Source organism: Canis aureus, chromosome 33 (genome assembly GCF_053574225.1).
Source record: "Canis aureus isolate CA01 chromosome 33, VMU_Caureus_v.1.0, whole genome shotgun sequence".
Lineage (NCBI taxonomy): Eukaryota > Metazoa > Chordata > Mammalia > Carnivora > Canidae > Canis > Canis aureus.
Window position 1 is genome coordinate 30012815 of NC_135643.1, and position 21755 is coordinate 30034569.

The 21755-nt window shown below is 39.6% G+C and overlaps 1 protein-coding gene across 2 annotated transcripts in view; it reads left to right on the forward strand.

The window, feature by feature from the left end:
• Nucleotides 1-781: 781 nt before the first annotated feature.
• Nucleotides 782-21755, forward strand: part of SEC24B (SEC24 homolog B, COPII component) — a 94544-nt gene continuing 73570 nt past the window's right edge. For both annotated transcript variants that reach the window (XM_077882266.1, XM_077882267.1), the window contains exon 1: nucleotides 782-933. In XM_077882266.1, coding sequence (XP_077738392.1) covers nucleotides 807-933 — 127 coding nt within the window. In that variant the 5' untranslated portion in view covers nucleotides 782-806. The remainder of the gene's footprint in view (nucleotides 934-21755) is intronic.

A 21755-nucleotide genomic window follows, 5' to 3' on the forward strand; every position in this document is an offset into this window, starting at 1 on the left:
AAAAAAAAAAAAAAACCAACACGGGGGCCTCCCGGTGGCTCAGCGGTTTAGCGCCGCCTTCAGCGCAGGGCCGGATCCTGGAGACCCGGGATCGAGTCCCACGTCGGGCTCCCTGCATGGAGCCTGCTCCTCCCTCTGCCTGTGTCTCTGCCTCTCTCTCTCTCTCTCTGTCATGAATAAATAAATAAAATCTTAAAACAAACAAACAAACCCAAACTGGAACGCAGGGCTCCCCCTCGGAGGGAGGCGGGTGGGTGGGGTCCGCCCGGGCGGCGTGGCCCGGGCTCCGGCTGTCCCCCCGCGGCTGTCGGGTCCCCTCCCCGCACCGCCCGCCGGCTTCCCTTCTCCTCCCGGGCTGCCCCCCTCCCGCCTCAGGGCGACCCCGGCTGCTGCGCCGAGGCCTGCGCCGCCGCCAGCCCCGGCCCCGCCTCGGGCCTGAAGTCGCCGGGCGGCGGCCTGCAGGGGGCGTGGCGGCGACGGCCCCGGGCCCGCGGCGCGAGGACCGACCCCAGGCCGGAGGCGCGCGCTCGGGGCTCGGGGCTCGGGGCTCGGGGCGCGCAGCAGGGCAGGACCGGGCCGGGCCGGGCGCGGTGGGCCGGGGGCCGGGGGCCTGGCGGCCGAGCGAGGCTCCGCGGGGCAGCGCCGGCAGCCCGACCGCAGTCCCGGGCGACTCCCTCGGTGACGCCGGGCGCGTTCCTTCCTCTTCCTTTCGCCTCTCGGGCCCCGCCTTCCCTTCCCTCCGCCCACCTCCCCGGAGCGGAGCCGCCGCCGCCGCCGCCGCCGCCGCCGCCGCCAGCAGCGCCGTCATGTCGGCCCCCGCCGAGTCCCCTCATCCGGCCGCCAGCGCCCGGATCCCGCCCAAGCTTGGCGGGGCCAGCGCCTCAGGAGCCGCGGCGCCCGCAGGCCCGGGCCCGGCGCCGCACCAGCAGAACGGTGAGGCGGGCGGCCCCGGCAGAGCGCGGCGCGGGGCCTAGCGCGGCGGGCAGCCTGGCGCTGGCGCTCAGGACCCGCCGGGCCGGGCCGGGCCGGGCCGGGCCGGGGGGTGGGGCGTTGGGGCGGGGGCTGCCGGGTTGGGGGCGCCGGGCGGAGGCCGCGCCGAGGGGGGCCGGGCTGCGAGGGGGGGCCGCGGGCCGCGGGGGAGGGGGAGGGGGAGGGGGAGGGGCGCCCTGGCGCGGAGGCGGGGGCCGACCCGGGGAAGCCGGGGCCGGGGCTGCTTACGTAACGTGACCCTGGGCCCGAAAGCGCCGGGGGTTAGCCGGAGGCGGCAAAGGCGGGGCCCGGCCTCCGAGGAGAGGTCCTCCAGCCCGGCCGGGGCGCCGGCGAGTTGCCCCGGGCGACCCTGTCGCCGGCGAGAAGCCGAGGCCGCGCGGAGTGCGCGGTCCGGGGAAGGCTGCTGTGGCCCTCGGGCTGCGGGGCTGCCGCCCTTCCCCGTCGCAGCAGAACTGCTTTGATTTCTGCGGCCCTGCGAGCACGTGGCCTTGAAGGGAACTTAAGTGAGCGCTCAAGTTTGTAGACAAAAGGGTGTAAATATGCAACATGAAGTGTGACCGTAACCCTGACCCAGTTCGGCCTGCGAGACCTGTCATTGCAGCTGCGGCGGCTGCTCTAGCGTTTGGAAGTTTGCTTGGTCGCGTTGCAAAGGGAGCAGGTGTCAAACGGCTTTATTTAAACGAATACCTTTAGATCTGGGTGTCTTTCCCCACCCCCCCCCCACCCCCCCTCAGCTTCACTTTTGAAATACAAAAGCGTGCCGGAGTTGGCCCCGCGTCGAGGGAAGAAAAGGCCTTGATGCCGTCAGCAGCCTGTCGACTTGAAAGCCGCTTTCATGCTAAGGTCGTAGGCTTTCAGAATGCAGGAGGTTCAAGTGAAAAATGATCATTTCTAGGCCATTTATGACCTCAACTTGGGATCTGCATGTTTACGGATGGGGCCTGGGAAGGGGGAACTCAGGTTATAGTATCTTGGATGAGAACCCTCGCCAGTGATTGAATGCTTAAGAAAAATGCCCTGTGTGAGACAGCAGGACTACACTAGTACTTTTCAAACAATTGTTGAACTGACCTCTTTTATCCAGTTAATGAAAATTCACTGGGCTATATAAATCAGTTTAGCCAGTATGTGGTTTTGACAGCTGATACTTTTCAAACATGAAGTTTATCATAAGTTTATGCTGAGAATCAGAGGTTGAGTTTTTTGTTTTTTGTTTTTTTTTTTTTTCCCAAAAAGTGATATCTTAGGCATAATATACTTTGAATCAACCATAATGCTTTATTTCCAGGAGCCGTCGTTTCCTCTAATGGGTGTGAATGTGAACAGTGTTGTAGGCTTTGTGTTCCTGTCCCGAGCACACATTAAGATACTCTCTGAGCGGTTTTTGTCCTTGTAAACTTAATACAGATTGTCGTTTTCGTTTTGTTTTTAAACAGTTTTGTGAGCGAAGGAACTAGCACGTGATAATTTAAGAAGAGATTTCAAGCCTTTTGGAATATTGTAAACCCATGTTTAATAGTGTTCCAAGAAGTGTCTTTTTTTGATTTTCTGGGTATGCATTATTGTGTTAGTGAATGATTTTTAAAGTGGCAAATACTGGGCAGCCCTGGTGGCTTAGCGGTTTGGCGCCGCCCTCAACCCAGGGTATGATCCTGGAGACCCAGGATCGAGTCCCACATCGGGCTCCCAGTGTGGAGCCTGCTTCTCCCTCTGCCTGTGTCTCTGCCTCTCTCTCTCTCTCTGTGTGTCTCTCATGAATAAATAAATAAAATCTTAAAACAAAAAACCATGCCCTTCTTTATAAATAAAAATAAAAAAAAATAAAGTGGCAAATACTGATCTTAGCCTTACAAATTTTGTGAAGGCTCAAGAAATGCCAGAATATCAGTTGTAATGAGGATATTAGATCTGTAAGAACATTAGAAGCCAAATATAAGTGATGTTTGTTTCTACCGTTTATAAACATTAACATAATTCATTTCAGCATTTGTTGCATGTTTGACATTCAGGTAATTAAGATTAGCCTAGTAGAAAAATAGAATTCCTGCCTTTCTCCTAAATTCACTTGTATTTTATTGACATTCCAGTTGCTTCTGACCTTGAGGGATTTGATGGGTAACAATAAGAGGACAAGAATATCTTGAGACAGAGATTTATAGCATGAACAAAAGTCTCAAAATTGTGAAAGTGCAGGCATGTTTAGAAACTAAGCTGTCAAGAGGCAAGAAGTGTGCTGGGTAATAGGGAGAACCCAAGGCACAGAAGCTGAAAGGAATACTACTTAAAAAGGAGTCAGGTTGCAGAAAGGCCTTAAATGTCATTGTCAAGGAATTTGGAAATTAAGATAAAGAAATAGGCTAAGAGTAAATTTTACCAGTTCTCATCACAAGGGAAAAAAAATCTGTAACTATGTATGGTGACAGATGTTAACTAGACTTATTATAGTGATCATTTTTGTAATTTATACAAATATTGAGTCATTATGTTGTATACCGGAAACTAATAGAGCATATGTCAATTATACCTCAATTAAACAAAAAGGATAAAGAACTAGGGTCAAATTTTTTATTGTTTTTGTGGAAGGAAGTAGCTTAAGTAGAGAAGATCAAATCTATTTTTTTTTTTTTTTAAGATTTCATTTATTTATTAGAGAGAGAGAGAGAGAGGCAGAGACACAGGCAGAGAGAGAAGCAGGCTCCATGCAGGGAGCCTGACATGGGACTCAATCCTGGGACTCCAGGATCATGCCCTGGGCTGAAGGCGGCTCTAAACCGCTAAGCGACTGGGGTGCCCCTTTTTTTTGTTTTGTTTTGTTTTGCTAATCTTAGAAAAAATTATGTTTTCTACATTGTATTGGCATTTATAATAAAGATTAAGCAGTCCTTGGGTATTGGTTTATTCTTTAGCCCTACATGAAATAGTTTGCCTTTTCATGTGTCTCAATGGAATTCCAGACATGGCAAAAAGAAACAAGTCAGAAGTGTGCATATGTAACATTACAGGAGACAGAATTGTTAAACTGAAATGGTATCTAGAGATCACTTATTTTAGTGGTTATCCAACATTTTAAAAAAACATTTATTTTTTTCCAAAGGAAATAGTGGATAGAGCACTGATGGAGAAATCAGAAAAAAAGCAGAGCTGTTACAGTTTAAATAGAGGTTCAGGGCAGCCCCAGTGGCGCAGCGGTTTAGCGCCTCCTGCAGCCCAGGGTATGATCCTGGAGACCCAGGATCGAGTCCCACATCGGGCTCCCTGCATGGAGCCTGCTTCTCCCTCTGCCTGTGTCTCTGCCTCTCTCTCTCTCTCTCTATGAATAAATAAATAAAATCTTAAAAAAAAATAAAAAAAAATAGAGGTTCAGGTGTTTTTGGAGTGCAGTCAGAAAAAACAGTTCACTTCTCAAATTTTATAGATCAAATCGAGATCCGGAAAGGTTAAGTGGGTATGTTTTTCACCAATTGCTGTGTAAACTTTGTGAGGATGGCAGTTTTGTCTCTCTTGTCACTGATGTACATTCAAGTATTCATTAAACATTTGTTAATCAAGTCCAATTCAGTGTTCCTAATTCCAAGTCCAGTCTTCTTTCTATTAAGAGACTGTATGTAGAAAGTCTTTTTAGAGACTTTTTTTTTTTTTTTTTTTTTTGGAAAGGGTAGGGAATAGGCTGAAAACTGAGACTTCATTATCACTTTTGGTTTTTGGGTTTAACTGCTCATATGCTTTTCCCCACTCATTTGAAGATACAGTTTGACTTCTTTGAGTCTATTACATAGTTCCCTTAAACTTCCTTTTGTGTACTTGTATTTCTCTACTTCAGTTTTTCACGAGCAGCATATGAGCTTTTAGAATTATTTGTATTTCCATATGAAGTGTTAGTTGACTGTTTTTAAACTTTTACTCTGCCTTTTGAGAGTCTTTCCAAAGCCCAGTCCTCAAAAAAGGGAAGATTGGATGAAATAATATCCTGGCAATATGTTAATGTATTTCCAAAATTTCTCCCAATTGAAAGGGATTAATTTTAAAAGGTTTTTTTTTAGGGGGGGGCACTCTGATTTAACAGTAAACCACTGCTGCTTAATTCTACTTTTAGGAAGCTAATGGTACTCATTTTCAAATGAAAATGTATTTTTCTTCCTTCCATATGCCTTTTCCAGGAATGATACTACTGACAGTTTTATCATTTTAGTTGCCAATAATGAGAGAAAGATGAGTTAGTAATAGGAATTATTGGGATCCATTATGGAGGATAGAAACATACCATCCACTCAGCAGTACTGTCTGGTCAGTTAAAGGAAACCCTTCAACTTTGAGAGCACATGCAAAATTTAAAAGGATAAAAATCTCCCCAGTGTGTCTGAATTAAGTTCCTTTTGATCAGAGCAGCGTCTGTGTCTCAGGTTTCTGGTCTTCCTTTATAGCTGAGCAGAAGCATCAGGTCCTCTGGTGAAGATATTGCCATGGTGTAATGTAACCATTTGGATGCATCATTTCCTTCTAAGCAGATTAATACCTTGAGAATCTTAAAAATCATTCCATATGGGATCCCTGGGTGGCGCAGCGGTTTGGCGCCTGCCTTTGGCCCAGGGCGCGATCCTGGAGACCCGGGATCGAATCCCACGTCAGGCTCCCGGTGCATGGAGCCTGCTTCTCCCTCTGCCTGTGTCTCTGCGCCTCTCTCTCTCTCTCTGTGACTATCATAAATAAATAAAAATTTAAAAAAAAATTAAAAAAAATCATTCCATATATAAACAAGTGTCTTTTATCTGGGCTTAAATTTTATTTTTCATTGCTGCATGTATTGTATTAGTTATTTTCAGTATCTTTTCATTCCCACTCCACCCTCCCCTCAGGTTTCTGAAATTATATGTGTAATAATTTTTGTAAACCCCATTCATTGCCACGGATTATAGTATTTCAACTAACTTCATCTTTCTAATTATCTATAAATCCTGAAGTATTAGAATCTTAAAGACATTGAAAGAGAACAGATTTTTGAGCCGGTCTTCAATGGACTTTCCTAGAAATGAGAGCATCTTCATAGTCAGCCCTGCATGTTAGAGCAAATCATGTTATATTCAGCCTTAGGGAAGCCACTATTTCCAATAGGCTGAGCATACCCAGAACTGTCAGAAGGTGTGGGCTAGTGAAAAGGTTGTCGGCTTTGATACAGTTCTGGGTTTTGTAGAGGTAATTACTTAACATCTCTGAGCTTCGGGGAATAACAATACCTTCCTTCTAGAATTGTTGAGAGAATTATACTAAATGAGTTACTATTTTTAAAGTACCTGGTGCTTAGCAAAATGAGATATTTAACAAAGGAGAGTCCCCTTCATTCCATCTCCTTCAGAACACCAACATCTAAATTCTTCAGTTGACGGAGACTATGTGAGTTTTCTTCCTTATATTCCCAGTGGCAGCAGGCAGTAGGCACTCAACTGAGTAAGTGACCTTGGCTTCATATTATTATTTTTGAAGACTGAACGGATCTATGTATGGCCAGTTCTCCTGATCCTTTCCTGTATTTAAGGCTCAATCACTGTTTCTTTTTATTATTTTCTTACACTGCCCAGCCCTTCATCTCTCCAACAGATAGATCTACTCTTGGAAGGTTCCCTCAAATAGCTCACCTACCGCAGCTAGCCGGCTTGTGGAAAGGTGGATTTAATTAGTTTTAGGTTTTCTAAAATTGTATGGTGAAAGCTGCTTGTAATAGGAACCAAGGAAAAGCAGGATAAAGTAGGGAGGTGAGAGGGAGTAGTAAAATGCCTCGCCTAGCCGGTGGCCAAGTCCTAACTTGCTTGTTTTTCCTAGTATTTCTGAGAAACACGTATTGTGAAATGAGCTTTGGAACCTGCGATGCCTGGCTTCACTATTTACCAACTATTTGAATTTGTCTGTAAAATGAGGATAGTGATACTTCACAGGACTGTTGTGAGAATCATATAAGATTATGTAGAGAAAAGCCAAGTACCTGAGTCATAGTAGGTTAAGTGGGATCGGTTTTCTTTTGGTCCCTCTACTGGTAACACTCATTACCATGGCAGCCAGAGAGAAGAACTAATGGACTAATGCAGTGAGGTTTCATCCAAATAGCTGCACAGTCTGAATCTGTTGGCTGTAGGCTCTGTCTGACTGGGACAGTTACTTTTATAGTTATTAGCCTTCCATTACAAAAGAATAATCCAGGGTATCCAGATGTGATTGGAATTCCTCTTTTTTTCTTTTTTTTTTTTTTTTTTAGGATTTTTATATTTGAGAGAGAGAATGTATGTGATTGGGGGTGGGCAGAGGGAGAGAGAGAGAATCCTCAAGCAGACTCCCCACTGAGCAGGGAGTCTGATATAGGGCTCAATCCCAGGACCCTGAGATCATGACCTGAGCGGAAATCAAGAGTCAAGACACTCAACCAACTGAGCCGCCCAGATGCTCTAGAAATTCCTCATTTTTAAAAACACCAGGGTTTCCAATTGTAGATTTCTTAAGGAGTGTGGTGGTCATATACTTTTTATGCTTGTAAAAAATTTCTGTTTTAGCGACATTATTGATACTTTATTATCAGGGGTCCTATATCTAAAATAGTAATCTGTACTTTGCATACCAGTGACTGAATGGATACCAGCCTTGACATTAGAGCAGGGTTCTGTAAGCCTGTAACGTGCCAGGCATTAGTCTTTTAGTTGCTGGATCGTGAGGAGGTCTTAGAGGTCTGGGGCAAGGGAATAGCATTGTGCAGTATACCAGGGAAGCAGGGTCAGGGCTGTGTGACTATTCACCAACTGGTTCAGAAATATTTTAAAACTTTAACAAGAGTGATTGTTAAAATGCATATTGCCCTATTTCTTGGTAGTTCAGTGATGAATAAATTACATTCTTATATCTGATTCTGCCTCTCCAAGTTAGTTTGTGTCTCTGTAGAGGAGCTTGTACTTTGCTGACCTTGATGTTCTTCTTAAGATAACAATAGTAAAAAAAAAAAACCTTTAATCTGACTTTTAAAAAAATATTGATATTTGATTCAGGAAAGGACTAATGAAGCAAATATTTTTGATATTAAAAATGTTAGTTCTCGGGGATCCCTGGGTGGCGCAGCGGTTTAGCGCCTGCCTTTGGCCCAGGGCGTGATCCTGGGGACCCGGGATCGAATCCCACGTCGGGCTCCCAGTGCATAGAGCCTGCTTCTCCCTCTGCCTGTGTCTCTGCCTCTCTCTCTCTCTCTGTGTGACTATCATAAATAAAAAAAAAAAAAAAAAAAAAAAAAAATTGTTAGTTCTCTGTCAAGGGAAAGAATGAGGAAATTCATTTATCTTAAAGAGAGCTTATGATTAATTTGGTTGTAAATGTATAGTGACTAAACATTCCATAAAATATTTACCTTGTAATTTGGATTTTCATGTCTGGTTTGCATACAGCAAGAATAGAATCAATTTTCCTTTGTTGGTAATTTAGTTTCTGGAAGGAGATTTATGACCCTGAGGCAGATACAGCCTTTGGGTAGACCTTGTGATAATTTAGTCTTGCCAGGAAGGGCATAGATGTTTATAGAAAACCAGAGGTGGGGCAGCCCGGGTTGCTTGGCAGTTTAGCACCGCCTTCAGCCTGGGGCATGATCCTGGAGACCCGGGATCGAGTCCCACGTCAGGCTCCCTGTGAAGAGCCTGCTTCTCCCTTGCCTGTATCTCTGCCTCTCTCTGTCTCTCATGAACAAATAAGTAAAATCTTAAAAAAAAAAAAAGAAAGAAAGAAAGAAAGAAAAAGAAAACCAGAAGTGTATCTAGCTGATATGACATCAGTCAGGCTGACCAGCTAAGCACCTCCATTGAAAGGTATATAGCCTATTTATTAAAAATCTTTTGTTTACTTCTCAAGTCAGACTGGTACCAGTGAGTAGATAATGTGTTAGAATAATCTGTTTCCTATTTTTTACAGACATACCTCACTTGAAGCTAAGAATTTCGAAATGTTTCAGAGCCTGTATGAATATAGCCTGAATTTTTCTGTATTTCAGTGATTTGTTGATGGTCTTTTTATGAGTCACTACATTAAGCCACTTGGTGGATGCAGTAATCATATTACTTCATTGATTCTAAGACATTCTGTTTTTCACATTTTAATCTCTGAATTTGGTAAGATTTAGAAATTGGTTTTGCTGAAGTGGTAGAAGTTATGGTATAGTTGTACGAAAACCTGCCATTGGTGGTTGATGTGGTGAGCTGAATAATGGCCCCCTAATGTGTGTCCATCCTAATCTTTGAAACCTTTGCAGCTTTGACTGACTGTTGGGGATATTATCCTCAATCTAGGTGGGCCTGATATAATCACAACAGACCTGGTTGGAGAGAGTCAGGAGGAGTCAGCCAACAGACAAAGTAATGTGACCACAGAAGCAGAGGTCGGAGTAATGTGCTCTGAAGATGGAGAAAGGGGCTGGCCACTAGAAGCTGAAGAAAACAAGGAAGAGGATTCTCTTCTTGGAGCCTCAGAAGGAACCATCCCTGCCCATGACACTTTGACCTTAGCCCGGTGAACTGATTTTGGGCTTCTGACCTACAGAACTAGAAAATAGTAAATTTATGTTGTTTTAGGCCACTATGCTTGTGGTAATTTATTACAGTAGTAGGAGCTAATATGCCTGGTAAATTTAAAAAGCAGCAGCATTAAAACACCTTAGATGTAATGAAATACAGTATATTATTACTTTCGTTTTGTTTCAGATGATAGAGTAAAATGTGTAAAATGACACAAAAAGTTCAGATCTCTATATTTGTTCTTATACTAGGGTATAAATTGCTTTCAGTAGTGGAAGCTCTTAAAGTGTTGTTTAAGAGCTTCTTTTTACTTATCCTGTAGTCCGTGTTGATACATCGTGACAAGGGAAATGCCTGATGCAGAAATATTTGATGATTATTTACTAGGCTCCTTTTTTTCCCCAAAAAACTGTGGGAATGGTTTCTATAACCCAGGCACTATGTATGCTAAGCTTTAGGAATATATTAAAGCTGAGAGCAAACTAGACTCGTTTTTCACTTAGAGAATTTGCAATCAGACGATTACAATACCATGTGAAAAGTGCTATCATTGTGGTCCAAGATATTGTATATGCAACATTAAGTAGGCATTCACTTATAGGGTTAGCAGATGTTTTCTAGAAGAGCTAAACTGAGATCTGAAGAATGAGTAAGAATTGATTAGATAAAGGGAAAAGAGGGAATTTTTGAAGGTTCCAGGTAGAGAAGAAGAGCTTGTGTGAAGGGTCAGAGGTGAACAAACATGGCTTGAGAAAAATTTGGTGTGGCCTAACTGTGTGTGGAATAGTGATTCTCAGCCTTTTCATAATCATGGCCACCTTTGGGCTAAAATTTTAGTTGGTGGCATTTTTGAAGGAATTAAACTTTAGACTTTAGAATTTAATTTTTTTAATTTATTTTTTTAAGATTTTATTTATTTTTTTTTAATTTTTATTTATTTATGATAGTCACAGAGAGAGAGAGAGAGGCAGAGACACAGAGGGAGAAGCAGGCTCCATGCACCGGGAGCCCGACGTGGGATTCGATCTGGGGTCTCCAGGATCGCGCCCTGGGCCAAAGACAGACGCCAAACCACTGCGCCACCCAGGGATCCCTAATTTTTTTTAAATTTAAAAAGCAGATTTCAGAAAAGTAGCATATTTATTTGATCCCCTTCAGAAGACTTTACAAGGCAACTTAACTGCTCTCACTAACCCCTTTGATGGCCTTTTGAGATAAAGCTCTAGCATATAGTCTTTCCTGATGTCGTGCTGTGGTTTCTTTGCTCTCTTCCTACAAGGTCATCATTCTGTGTCACTTTGACCTAACGATAGGCACCATTAGTTTAGCAAAATTACATTTTATTTACTGATCAAACTTAGGTAGACCCATGTGAATGGCTTATAGTATAGCAGTATATTAAGGCACACCTACCTGTTGAATATCGTTGTGAGGAGCAGTGAGCAATGAAGTAAGAGGGCCATCATGAAGGGCCTTTGTGTTCATTTTTTCTTTGCTGCTGTAACAAATTTACCAGAGATTGGTGGCTTAAAATAACATGAATTCATCATCCGTAGGTTAGAAGTCTAACAGGGCTGAAATCAAGGTGTCAGTAGGGCTGAATTCCCTCCTAGAGATTGTGGGAGAGTATCCATTTCTTTGCCTTTTCCCGCTTCCAGAGGCTGCCCACATTCCTTGAGTCATGGTCCCCTCTTTCTCTTCAAAGCCAGCAACCTCATCTCTGAGGATCTTGTGTAGTCCCATCTCCCTGACTCTCTGCTGCCTCCCTCTTCTACTTTTAAGGACTCTTGTGATTACATTGAGCTCACTTGGATAATCAAGGCTTTTCTCCCGATTTTAGGGTCACAGATTAACAATCCTAATACAATCTGCAACCTCAACTCCCTTTGCCATGTCACATATTATATTCATATGTTCTGGTGATGAGGACATGGACATTTGGGATGGGGGAGGGATTATTGTGCCTTCCATTGTTTTATAAACTATGTTAAAGCGTTTGAATTTTTTGTTGTTGGCAAGAAAAACTGTTAGAAAGTTTTAAATGAAGAAATAATCGGATTTGCTTTTTAGGAAAATCACTCTGGTTATGTGTGGTTCGGTCAGTTGTCTAAAAAATAGTGTCATACAGGGGGCACCTGGGTGGCTCAGTTGGTTAAGTATCTACCTTCAGCTTAGGTCATGATCTCAGGGTCCTGGGATCGAGTCTCTAGTCGATGAGCTTCCCACTCAGGGGGAAGGAGTCTGCTTCCCTCATTGCCCTCTGCCCCAGCTTGTGTGTGCACGCATTCTCTCTGTCTCTCTCTCTCCCTCCCTCCCTCCCTCAAATGAATAAATAAAATCTTTTAAAAATTGTGTCATACAATTTAATAAGTCATTGCCAGCACTTTTTTCCATTGATGTTTTAAAAACTTATTTTGCAATAATTTTAGATTTGCAGAAGTGATAAAGATAGTACAGAAAATTCATTGTTCTTCACTCAGCTTTCTCTAAAGTCTTATATCTTCTTGTGTCTTAACATCTTACAAAACCATGGTATGTTTATCAGAGCTAAGAAATTAACATTACTGAAATGCCATTAGCTAAACTATACCATTTCCACCATTTTTTTTTTTCTGTTCCTGGATGTAGTCCAGGATATCATGTTGCATTTAGTTGTCATATCTCCTCTGATCTGTGACAGTTTCTTAGTCTTTCTGTTGGCTTTTTAGGACTTTGACAGGACCAGTTAGTTGTTTTGTAGACAGTTCCTCACTCTACTGATGCTTTCTCATGATTAGGCTGGGATGGGGTCTCAAGAATTTATTAATTTTTAGGAAGAATACCACAGAAGTGAAGTGCCCTTCTTATCACATCATATCAGGGATTATATGTATCACCTTGTTTATTCCTGGTCATGTTAACCTTGGGCATTTGATTTAAGGAATGTCTTAGCTCAGGCCTCTATGACAAAATACCATAGACTGGGTGGCTTAAACCATAGCCATTTATTTTCTCACAGTTTTAGGGTCCAGAAATCTTTGATCAGAGTGACAGCATGGTTGGTTCTGATGAAGACCCTGTTCCTGACTTGCAGATGACCATCTTCCTGCTATGTGCTTACATGGCTTTTTTACATGCACGAGGAGAAAGGATACTACATTCCATCATGAGGATTTTATGCTTGTGATCTAAACTAAGCCTAATTACTTCCCAAAGGCCCCACTTTAAACCATCAAATTAAGGGATAGAGCATCAACATGAGTTTGGAGGGAGATATTCAGTCTATAACGGGCTGCCAAGTTCCTCCACTGCAAAATTAATATTCTTTTTCTACTCTATGTTAGGAGTAACTCCAGCCTGCATTTAACAGATAGGGAATTAAGAATTAAATTCCACCTTCTACAGTGAGATGGATAAAGTAATTTGTAGGCATATGCTAAAATCATCACAGTAATTCATAAATATTCTTGGGAAGATAATTTAATATCCTATTGCTTCTTAAAATTTCTTCCACTACTGGTAGCATTCCTCAGCGGCTCACACCTGCAGTCTTCTACTGTGGAATTCTAATGGTAATTTTCTCTTTCCCTCACTTCTACATTTCTTATTATTTGGAATTTTTCTGTAAGGAAGGCTTGCCCCTTTTTTCCCATTTTAAAATGTTTTCAGTTATTTTTATTATTGTGGACCCATGAATATTGACTTTTTTCTTTGGATTATAATCGAATACTATCATGATTTATATTTGTTACCCAAATTGTTACAGCTTCGGCCATTGGCTGCTCTTTCAGGTTGCCTCCTGTGTCTCTTTGCCGCCACCCTTTTGTCTTTTGACTGCTTCCTTACTTTCTGACACTACAGTATTTTGTCCTCCCCCTACCCCAGCATTAGAATCAGTCCTTTGTCCGAGAAGCCCTGGTTCCTTTTGTTGGGGCATGGTATTTAGAAACTGAGAACTGGGCCCTGGATGTGGTTGTAGCTACTGGAGTATCATTGCATTTAGGCTTTCTCAGTAGACAGAAGTTAGGAGATATGTATGTATGTACTAAATTATGTATGTGAACATCTTTGTAATTGTATCTACGTCTTTCCATCTGTATATATGTATTACCTAAAACATTCTTCAGTTAGGTTATCATGTATGTAATGCAGTTAGATTGATTTGTCAGTCTTCATTCTATCCTGGATTATCTTGACATCCTAGTTAATTTTTTCACAAAAATATAACTTGCTTTCATTCTTTGTAGTGTACAGCTCTATGGGTTTTGACAAATGGCATACAGTCAAGGATCTACCACCACAGTATCATATAGAACAGTTTTGTTACTACAAAAAGTGTCCTTAAGTAGTCCCCTTGTAACATCATCTCGTCCTCCACCAGCCCTGACAACTGTTTTGCTCTGCTTTCCATTTCTGTCAGTCTGCTTTTCCAGAATGTCATATAAACGGAACTATAAAATATGTAGTCTTTTGGATCTGGTTTCTCTCACTGAATTACATTCATCTATGCTCTTGCATGAATCAGTTTGTTCCCTCTTATTGCTCTGTACTATTCTATTGTGTGTGTGTACCAGGATTGTTTATCCTCTGTTGTTGAATATCTTGACTGTTTATTCTAGTTTTGGGTGATTGTGAATAAAGCTGCTGTAAACATTCATGTACTGGTTTTTGTGTCAATACGTTTTTTGGCTCACTTAGGTAAACGTGGGAGTAACACTGCTGGGTCAAATGGTAAATACAGTTGACTCTAAACGACACAGGTTGGATCCACTTATATGCAGATTTTTTTTTCGATAAATACAGTACATTACCATAAGTGTGTTCTCTTATGATTTTCTTAGTAACATTTTCTTTTTTTTCTTTTCATTTTCTTTTTTTATAGCTTACTTTATTGTAAGAATAAAGTGTATATACACAGAATACATTATGTATAGTAACATAAAAAATACGTGTTTGAGTTTATGTTATTGGTAAACCTTCCAGTCAACAGTAGACTATAGTAGTTAAGTTTTGGGGGGGAGTCAACATATACTCGGATTTTCAACTGTGCAGAAGGTTTGTGCCCTTAACTTCTGCATTGTTCAAGGGTCAACTGTATATATTTAACTTTACTAGAACTTGCCAAACTTTTCCAAGGTGGCAAAATAGTACGATTTTGCATTCCCTCCAGTAATGAATGAGAGTTCCTGTTGCGCCACCTCTTTGCCAGCATTTGATATTTTGAGATTTTTTGTTATTTTAATCATTCTAATGAATGGTAGCAATATCTCATGGTTTAATTTGCATTCCCTAATGACTGATGATGAGCATCTTTGTGTTTGTTTATTGCCATTCCTGTATCTTCATTGCTGGTTATATTTTCAGACCTTTTACCAATTTTTTTGTTAGGTTGTCTGTTTTCTTACTGTTGGGTTTTAAGAGTTCTTAAATTCTGGATACAAATGATCGGGCATGTGATTTGCAAATATTATTTTCTTGCCTGTTGCTTGTCTTATAATTCTCTTGGTGCTTTTTGTGGAGAAAGTTTTTAATTTGATAAAGTCTCTTCTTAGTGTTTTCTGTTCTTGATTATATTTACATATTCTTCTATATTTTCTTCTAGGTGTTTTTAAATTTTACATTTAGGTTTTACAATTTGACTTAACTTTTGCTTAAGACCTGAGACATGGGCAGCCAGGGTGGCTCAGCGGTTTAGCGCTGCCTTCAGCCCAGGGTGTGATCCTGGAGACCAGGGATCAAGTCCCACGTCGGGCTCCCAGCGTGGAGCCTGCTTCTCCTTCTGCCTGTGTCTCTGCCTCTCTTTGTGTGTCTCTCATGAATAAATAAATAAAAGCTTTAAAAAAAAAAGACCTGAGACATGTGTTGAGGTTCATTTTTTGAATATGGACTGTGGCAGCAGCATTTGTTGAAAAGATTCTTTCCTTCATTGAATTGGCTGACATCTTTGTCAAAAATCAGTTGGCTGTATTTTTGTGGCTCTATTTCTAGACTTTTTATTATGTTCTTTGTGTCTGTCCTTTCACTGGTGCCACACTTTCTTGATTATTGTAGCAGATAAAGCAGGCCTTGAAATTGGGTAGTATAGGGACACCTGGGTGGCTCAGCAGTTGAGCATCTGCCTTCAGCTAAGGGCGTGATCCAGGTCTGGGGATCAAGTCCCACATGGGGTTCCTTGTGGGGAGCCTGTTTCTCCCTCTGCCTCTCTGCCTCTCTCTGTGTCTCTCATAAATAAATAAAATCTTAGGGGGGGAGAAAGAAATTGCGTAGTATAAGACCCAACTGTTCTTTTTCAGAGTTTTTGTTTTTGAGATTTTGCCTTTCCATAGAAATTTTAGAATCAGCTTGTTGATACCTATAAATATGAATATTGGTATTTGGTATTTGCTATTGGTATTTGTATTGGGATTGCATTACAATTTAAAGATTGAAACTGAGATAGTTTGTATCTTCATACCAAGTCTTTTAGTCCACAAATATATCATTCCATTTATTTAACGAAATCCTTCATTTCTTTCATCAGTGTTGTGTAGTTTTTAGCATTTTAAGTACTTTTTTGTGATGTTATAAATAGTATTGTTCTAAAAAAAAAAATTTAAATCCTGTATGTTCATTATTGAGTTTGAAAAGTGCATTTGACTCTTACATATTGACCTTGTATCTTGTGACTGATAAATTCAATTATTAGTTCTAGGCTTTTCTTTTTTCTTTCTTTTTTTTTAATCCTGTCATTCTGTAAATATAGTTTTATATGATGGAAAGATATTCAAGTCAGGCTACATAAACAGATCTTTTTTTTTTTTTTTCATAAACAGATCATTTAATAATGTACATTATAATTCTACTTTTGTTTAAATTAGGTAAAACCAAAAAGAAATTATTGGGTATCTATGCATCGGAATATTGATAGTTATCTCAGGTAATATGAGTATGGATGATTTTTATCTGATAATTTCCTGTACCTCTTTTTGCAATGATTATATATAACATCTGTAATAAGAAAAATACTTAGAGTTATTTTTCAAAAATTTGACCATCCATGTCTGTAACTAGTTTCTTCTTTCCTCCATAGCCTTTGTCTCTCTCTACTTTAGAAGCATCAAAATACCAGCAGTCTTTCCTTTTTTTTTTTTAAGATTTTTTAAAAAATTTATTTATTCAGAGAGAGAGAGGCAGAGAGAAAAGCAGGCTCCATGCAGGGAGCCTTACCTGGGACTCCTCTCTGGTCTCCAGGATCACACCCGGGGCTGCAGGCGGCACTAAACTGCTGCGCCACCGGAGCTGCCCCCAGCAGTCTTTTCTTATATGCTGCAGAACCATTTGAATCCAAAGAAAGATGTGCATCTAAACTATCCCAGAAAGCCAGTTATTTTTCTTTCTTTCTTTTTTTTTTTTAAGAAATCGATAGCATTAATGAAATGTGGTAGTACCTCAAAATACTTTTATAATTAATGTTTCTAATGTCCAACTTAAATGTTTAGGCCTAGGTTGAAAGCCTTCCATACATACTGATATTCTCCTTTCTCTTTGTATTTTTCTGTATTATAATTGTATTCAACAGGAATTGAATGCAAGCTGCATATGTAATTTTTTTTTTTTTTTTTTTTTTTTTTTTTTTTGCATATGTAATTTTAAATAGCAAAAAGAAGTAAAGTCAATTTCATTTTATCCAATTATCACAATATATAAAAAGTTCTCATTTTAACATGTGTTCAATATTAAAAATTACTAAAATATCTTATTTTTTATACTATTTCTTTAAAATCCAATGTATCTTAAAGCACTTCTCAAATCAAATTAGCTATATTCTAGTATGTAGTAGCCATGTGTCACTAGGGACTGCCATTTGGATAGTACAGGTCTGTAGCGCATGTAAATGATTCCAGGTGTTTTTACCACTCGTGATAGACCCAGTTCTCAACCCTTAGTTGTTTTGTTCTTTCATTCTTAACTGGTGTACCTGATTCAGTTTTTTTTTTTTTTTTTTTTTTTTTTTTTTTTTTTTTTTTTATCTTACACCTTACAGCTCTCAAATAATATATTCTAGGAAGGAACTATTTTTCTAACAGAACAGAACAACTTAGTGCATTCTGTACATATATACACATATTATGTTTAACTTATCTGAAGACAATGTTTTCTTTTGTAAGAATTATTGAAACTGAGATGTCTGGACTTTTAAGAATATAATGCATTTTTATGTTAAGTAAAGATGGATTTTTTTCAGTTCTAGAATCTGGATTCTGAACTTTTAAAAATAGTAATTAGTTGCTATTTTTAGTTGCTATTGCTACATAACAAATTATTCCAAAACTTAATGGTTGAAAACAGCTATTTTATTAAGCTCACAGATTCTGTTGATGAGGAATTTGTACAGGACAAGGCCAAGATAGCTTTGTGCTGTGATGTCTAGGATCTCAGCTTGGAAGACTCCAAGGTATTTTGATGGCCGAAGTTTGGAATGATCTGGAAGGTTCATTTATTCATATGTCTGGTACTTGGGCTAGAATGACTCAGACTTCAAATCTGGATGCCTAAAGGTGACCTCTTCATGAGGTTTGACTTTTCCAGACCTTGGCAGCTGTGAAATAACTGGCCTTCCTACATAGCTAGCTATGTTCAGGGATCCATCCACATGCAGATATTCCATCAAACAACATAGAAATTGAATTGTCTCTGATTAAGCAGGGGAATCACAAAGCTTCGCTTCTGCCATTCTTTATTTGTGGAAGCTGTTATAAGCCTTCTCAAATTCAAGGGAAGTAGACAGATTTCACCCTTTTATCAGCACAGTATCAAAGAATTTGGGGACCATGTTTTAAAACTGCCACAATTGCTGAGGAAATTATAGGAAATACGGGCAAATGAAACTGCTAATACTAATGAAATGTCCATAATTTACTCTATAGATTGTGTTGAAGATAAAAGAGCATAGGTATATGTAACCTGTGTATTTGTAGTATTTGCCAGGCTGTTTTTAATATATACATAAAAAATAAAACTTTAATGTTAGTGTTGGTATTGTACTCTAAATTTTAAAGTTGAAGAAAATGTGTTTCCTATTAGATCACAATAAGACAAAATTTTTAAAAATATTTTATTTGTCCTAGATACCATTTTCTTTTCATTTAAGCTGATCCTTATGTTTTTTTTTTTAAGTAGAGGCTTTTGAAAATTGATTTAAAATATTTGAAAGGAAATATTTTACTTCCAAAGGAGTCTTGATTCATTTATCATTTGACCAAATTATTTTCACATGCTTTTCAAACATTTAGATCTTGATATAGAATTAAAAATAGTGAGTATCAACACATAATTCACATTCCCCCAAAGTAAGTACTTTCTTTGATGGACTGAGAAGTAAAAAGGTTTCCTCTGGTAGGTAGTTCACGTCTGATAAATTTTAGCATCTAGGTAAAATATTCCTGTTAGTTTTAGAAGAATGACATTTTGAGTAGCTTGGACGTACTGATGATTATTTCCCTGTTTTTAGATCATGTAGCATGGATGAATGAACCACATTTATTAAGTGGATAGATATTTAAATAGATTTCTCTAATTCTGACCTGGCTCTTCCCTTGACTGATAGAGTCTTACTAGCGTAGAGTTTTCAGAGACTGAAGTCAAAAGTAGCAAACCGGGGCAGGTGGGTGGCTCAGTGGTTGGGCGGCTGCCTTCAGCTCAGGTCATGATCCCAGGGGTCCTGGGACTGAGTCCTACATCAGGCTGCCCACCGGGAGCATGCTTCTGCCTCTGCCTATGTCTCTGCCTCTTTCTCTCTCTGTCTCTCATGAATAAATAAATAAAATCTTAAAAAAAAAAAAAAAAAGTAGCAAACCATCTTTGTGTATTTAAGGGAAGGAGAATATTTCACATTTTTTTGGCATGTTAATGAAAGTTTCCTATCAGACTCTTTTCCTTTTAAGTAAATAAATTCTTTCTCTGACCATGTAAAATATCCTATAAGAAAAGAAAAGTATGCACCCAGTAAAATGGTGTTAGTTTGGGTTCTTTGTATATTTCTTGGAATTAAAATAGTATGGATGTCATTTTTTCCTTACAGTTTGATTACATAAGTTAGCTTTTTTCTGCCATAGAATACGTATTTATGTGACCAAAATTAAGATCCCACTACATTATTGAGTAGAAATTGAACCAGAATAAGGAAAGATAAGCCCAGGCCGCCTGGGTGGCTCAGGGGTTAAGCACCTGCCTTTAGCCCAAGGTGTGATCCTGGAGACCCGGGATCCAGTCCCACGTGGGGCTCCCTGCTTGGAGCCTGCTTCTCTCTCTCTGCCTCTGTCTCTCTAATGAAATAAAATCTTAAAAAAAAAAAAAAAAAGGAAAGATAAGCCCTATTCATATATCTTTTATAAAGAATGTTTTTATATTTTTATGTTTTATTTTTTTAATTTTTAAAAAATTTTTATGTTTTATATTTGTATACATTATTATAGCAAGGAATACAGTGGCACTTCCTTTGTGCCAGAGAACTTGAAATAGCTTGTGAATATTTTTTTTTATTACACTTTCATTTGAAGTATGGCACAGATAATGAATTCCTTCCACAACATAGGAAAATTAGATTCTAGGAAAAAATTTACTCTTCATTGGACCCAAGACTGGAATTCCATTGTTTGGGAACTATTGATCATTTGCTGGGCTAAGGAAAGCCAGCCAGACTTTAGTATAGTATGGGGTAACGGATTGTTTAAAAGCATGGATTTGAGCCAGACTACTTAATTTATCTTAGTCCTGGTATGTCCTAAATATGTGACTGTATTAAAAGGACTTCTGTGCCTCATTTGCCTGATTTGTAGAGTGAATATAATGATATCATTTACTTCAAGGGACAGCGAGTGGCACATAATGTAATATGTTTAATATTTATAATAAATATAATTCTAAGATTAATGTTAATATGAATGATATTGATAAAAATATATTCTATAGTGTTCAAAGATACGGATATATGTCAATGAAAGGAATGAAAGCATTAGAGGAAAACATGAGTGTATATTTATGTAATATTAGAATGGGGAAGGCTCTATTAAGTATGATTTAAAAATTTATTGGTGCAACTTGGGTGGCTCAGTGGTTGAGCCTCTGCCTCTGGCTCAGGTTGTGATCTTGGGGTCCAGGGATCAAGTCCTGCATCAGGCTTCCCACAGGGAGCCTGCTTCTCCCTCTGTCTGTCTCTGCCTTTCTCTGTGTGTCTCTCATAAATAAATAAAATCTTTAAAACGAAACAGAAAACAAACATTTACCAAGCATGAAAGAAAGATTTTACTGTATAAAAAAGAACAAAGTCAGAAAACAGTAACCCAAGCAAAAATATATGTAGTACATAATAATAACATAAGGTTAAATTTCTTAGTACACAAGAACATTTATAAATCATTATGGAAAGCACAACTCTGTGGAAAAAGAGCAAATAATAAAGAAAGACACATTAGTAGCTAAGAAATATTTGGGAAGATTCTTAGCATTACTTAAAGTTAAGTAAGTACCTGGAATTTTTCTCCCCTATCAGATTGGCAAAGACTGAAATGCTACTCAATGTTGGAAAGATGAGGCAGTCCTAAACATTATTTATAGGAGGTATAAATTGATAGACTTTTTGAAGAGATATTTGGCAATAATTGTCAATTTCAAAACACAAACCCTTTGAACTCTCAAGTTTCACTTCTAGGAACTTATCCTACAGATTCATCACAGAGGTTAACCTCATAAATATAAATTCACTCCTCTCATCAACGGAAATTTAGTAAATGTTACATTTCTAAGAAATGCTGTTTAGATTTTTAGAAGAATGATGACGATTTATATATGCTAACAGAAGGATATTCAGGCACATTAAGTAAAAGAAAAGCAGGTTGCTGATTTGTGTCATGAAGGATACACAGGAAACCGTTAAGTATAGCTACATGTGGGAAGAAGGATATCAGCTACTAGGGAAAGGGGGAATTGTACATTTTACTTTATGTTCTTCACTGTTTGAATTTTTGTTTTTACAGTAGGTATATTGTTACTTTTATATTTTTTTAAAAAGCTAATAAAAAAGGTTTACACTTCATCTGTGCTGGGTATAGTAGTTATCTATTGCTGTTTAACAAAATACCCCAAAAGTTATCGACTTATATGACAGATATTTAATCTCATAGTTTCTGAGGGACAGGAACTTAGGAGCAGCCTTGCTGGGTGGTTCTGACTTTGGATGTCATGAGATTGTAGTCAAGCTATCAACTGGGGCTCTAGTTT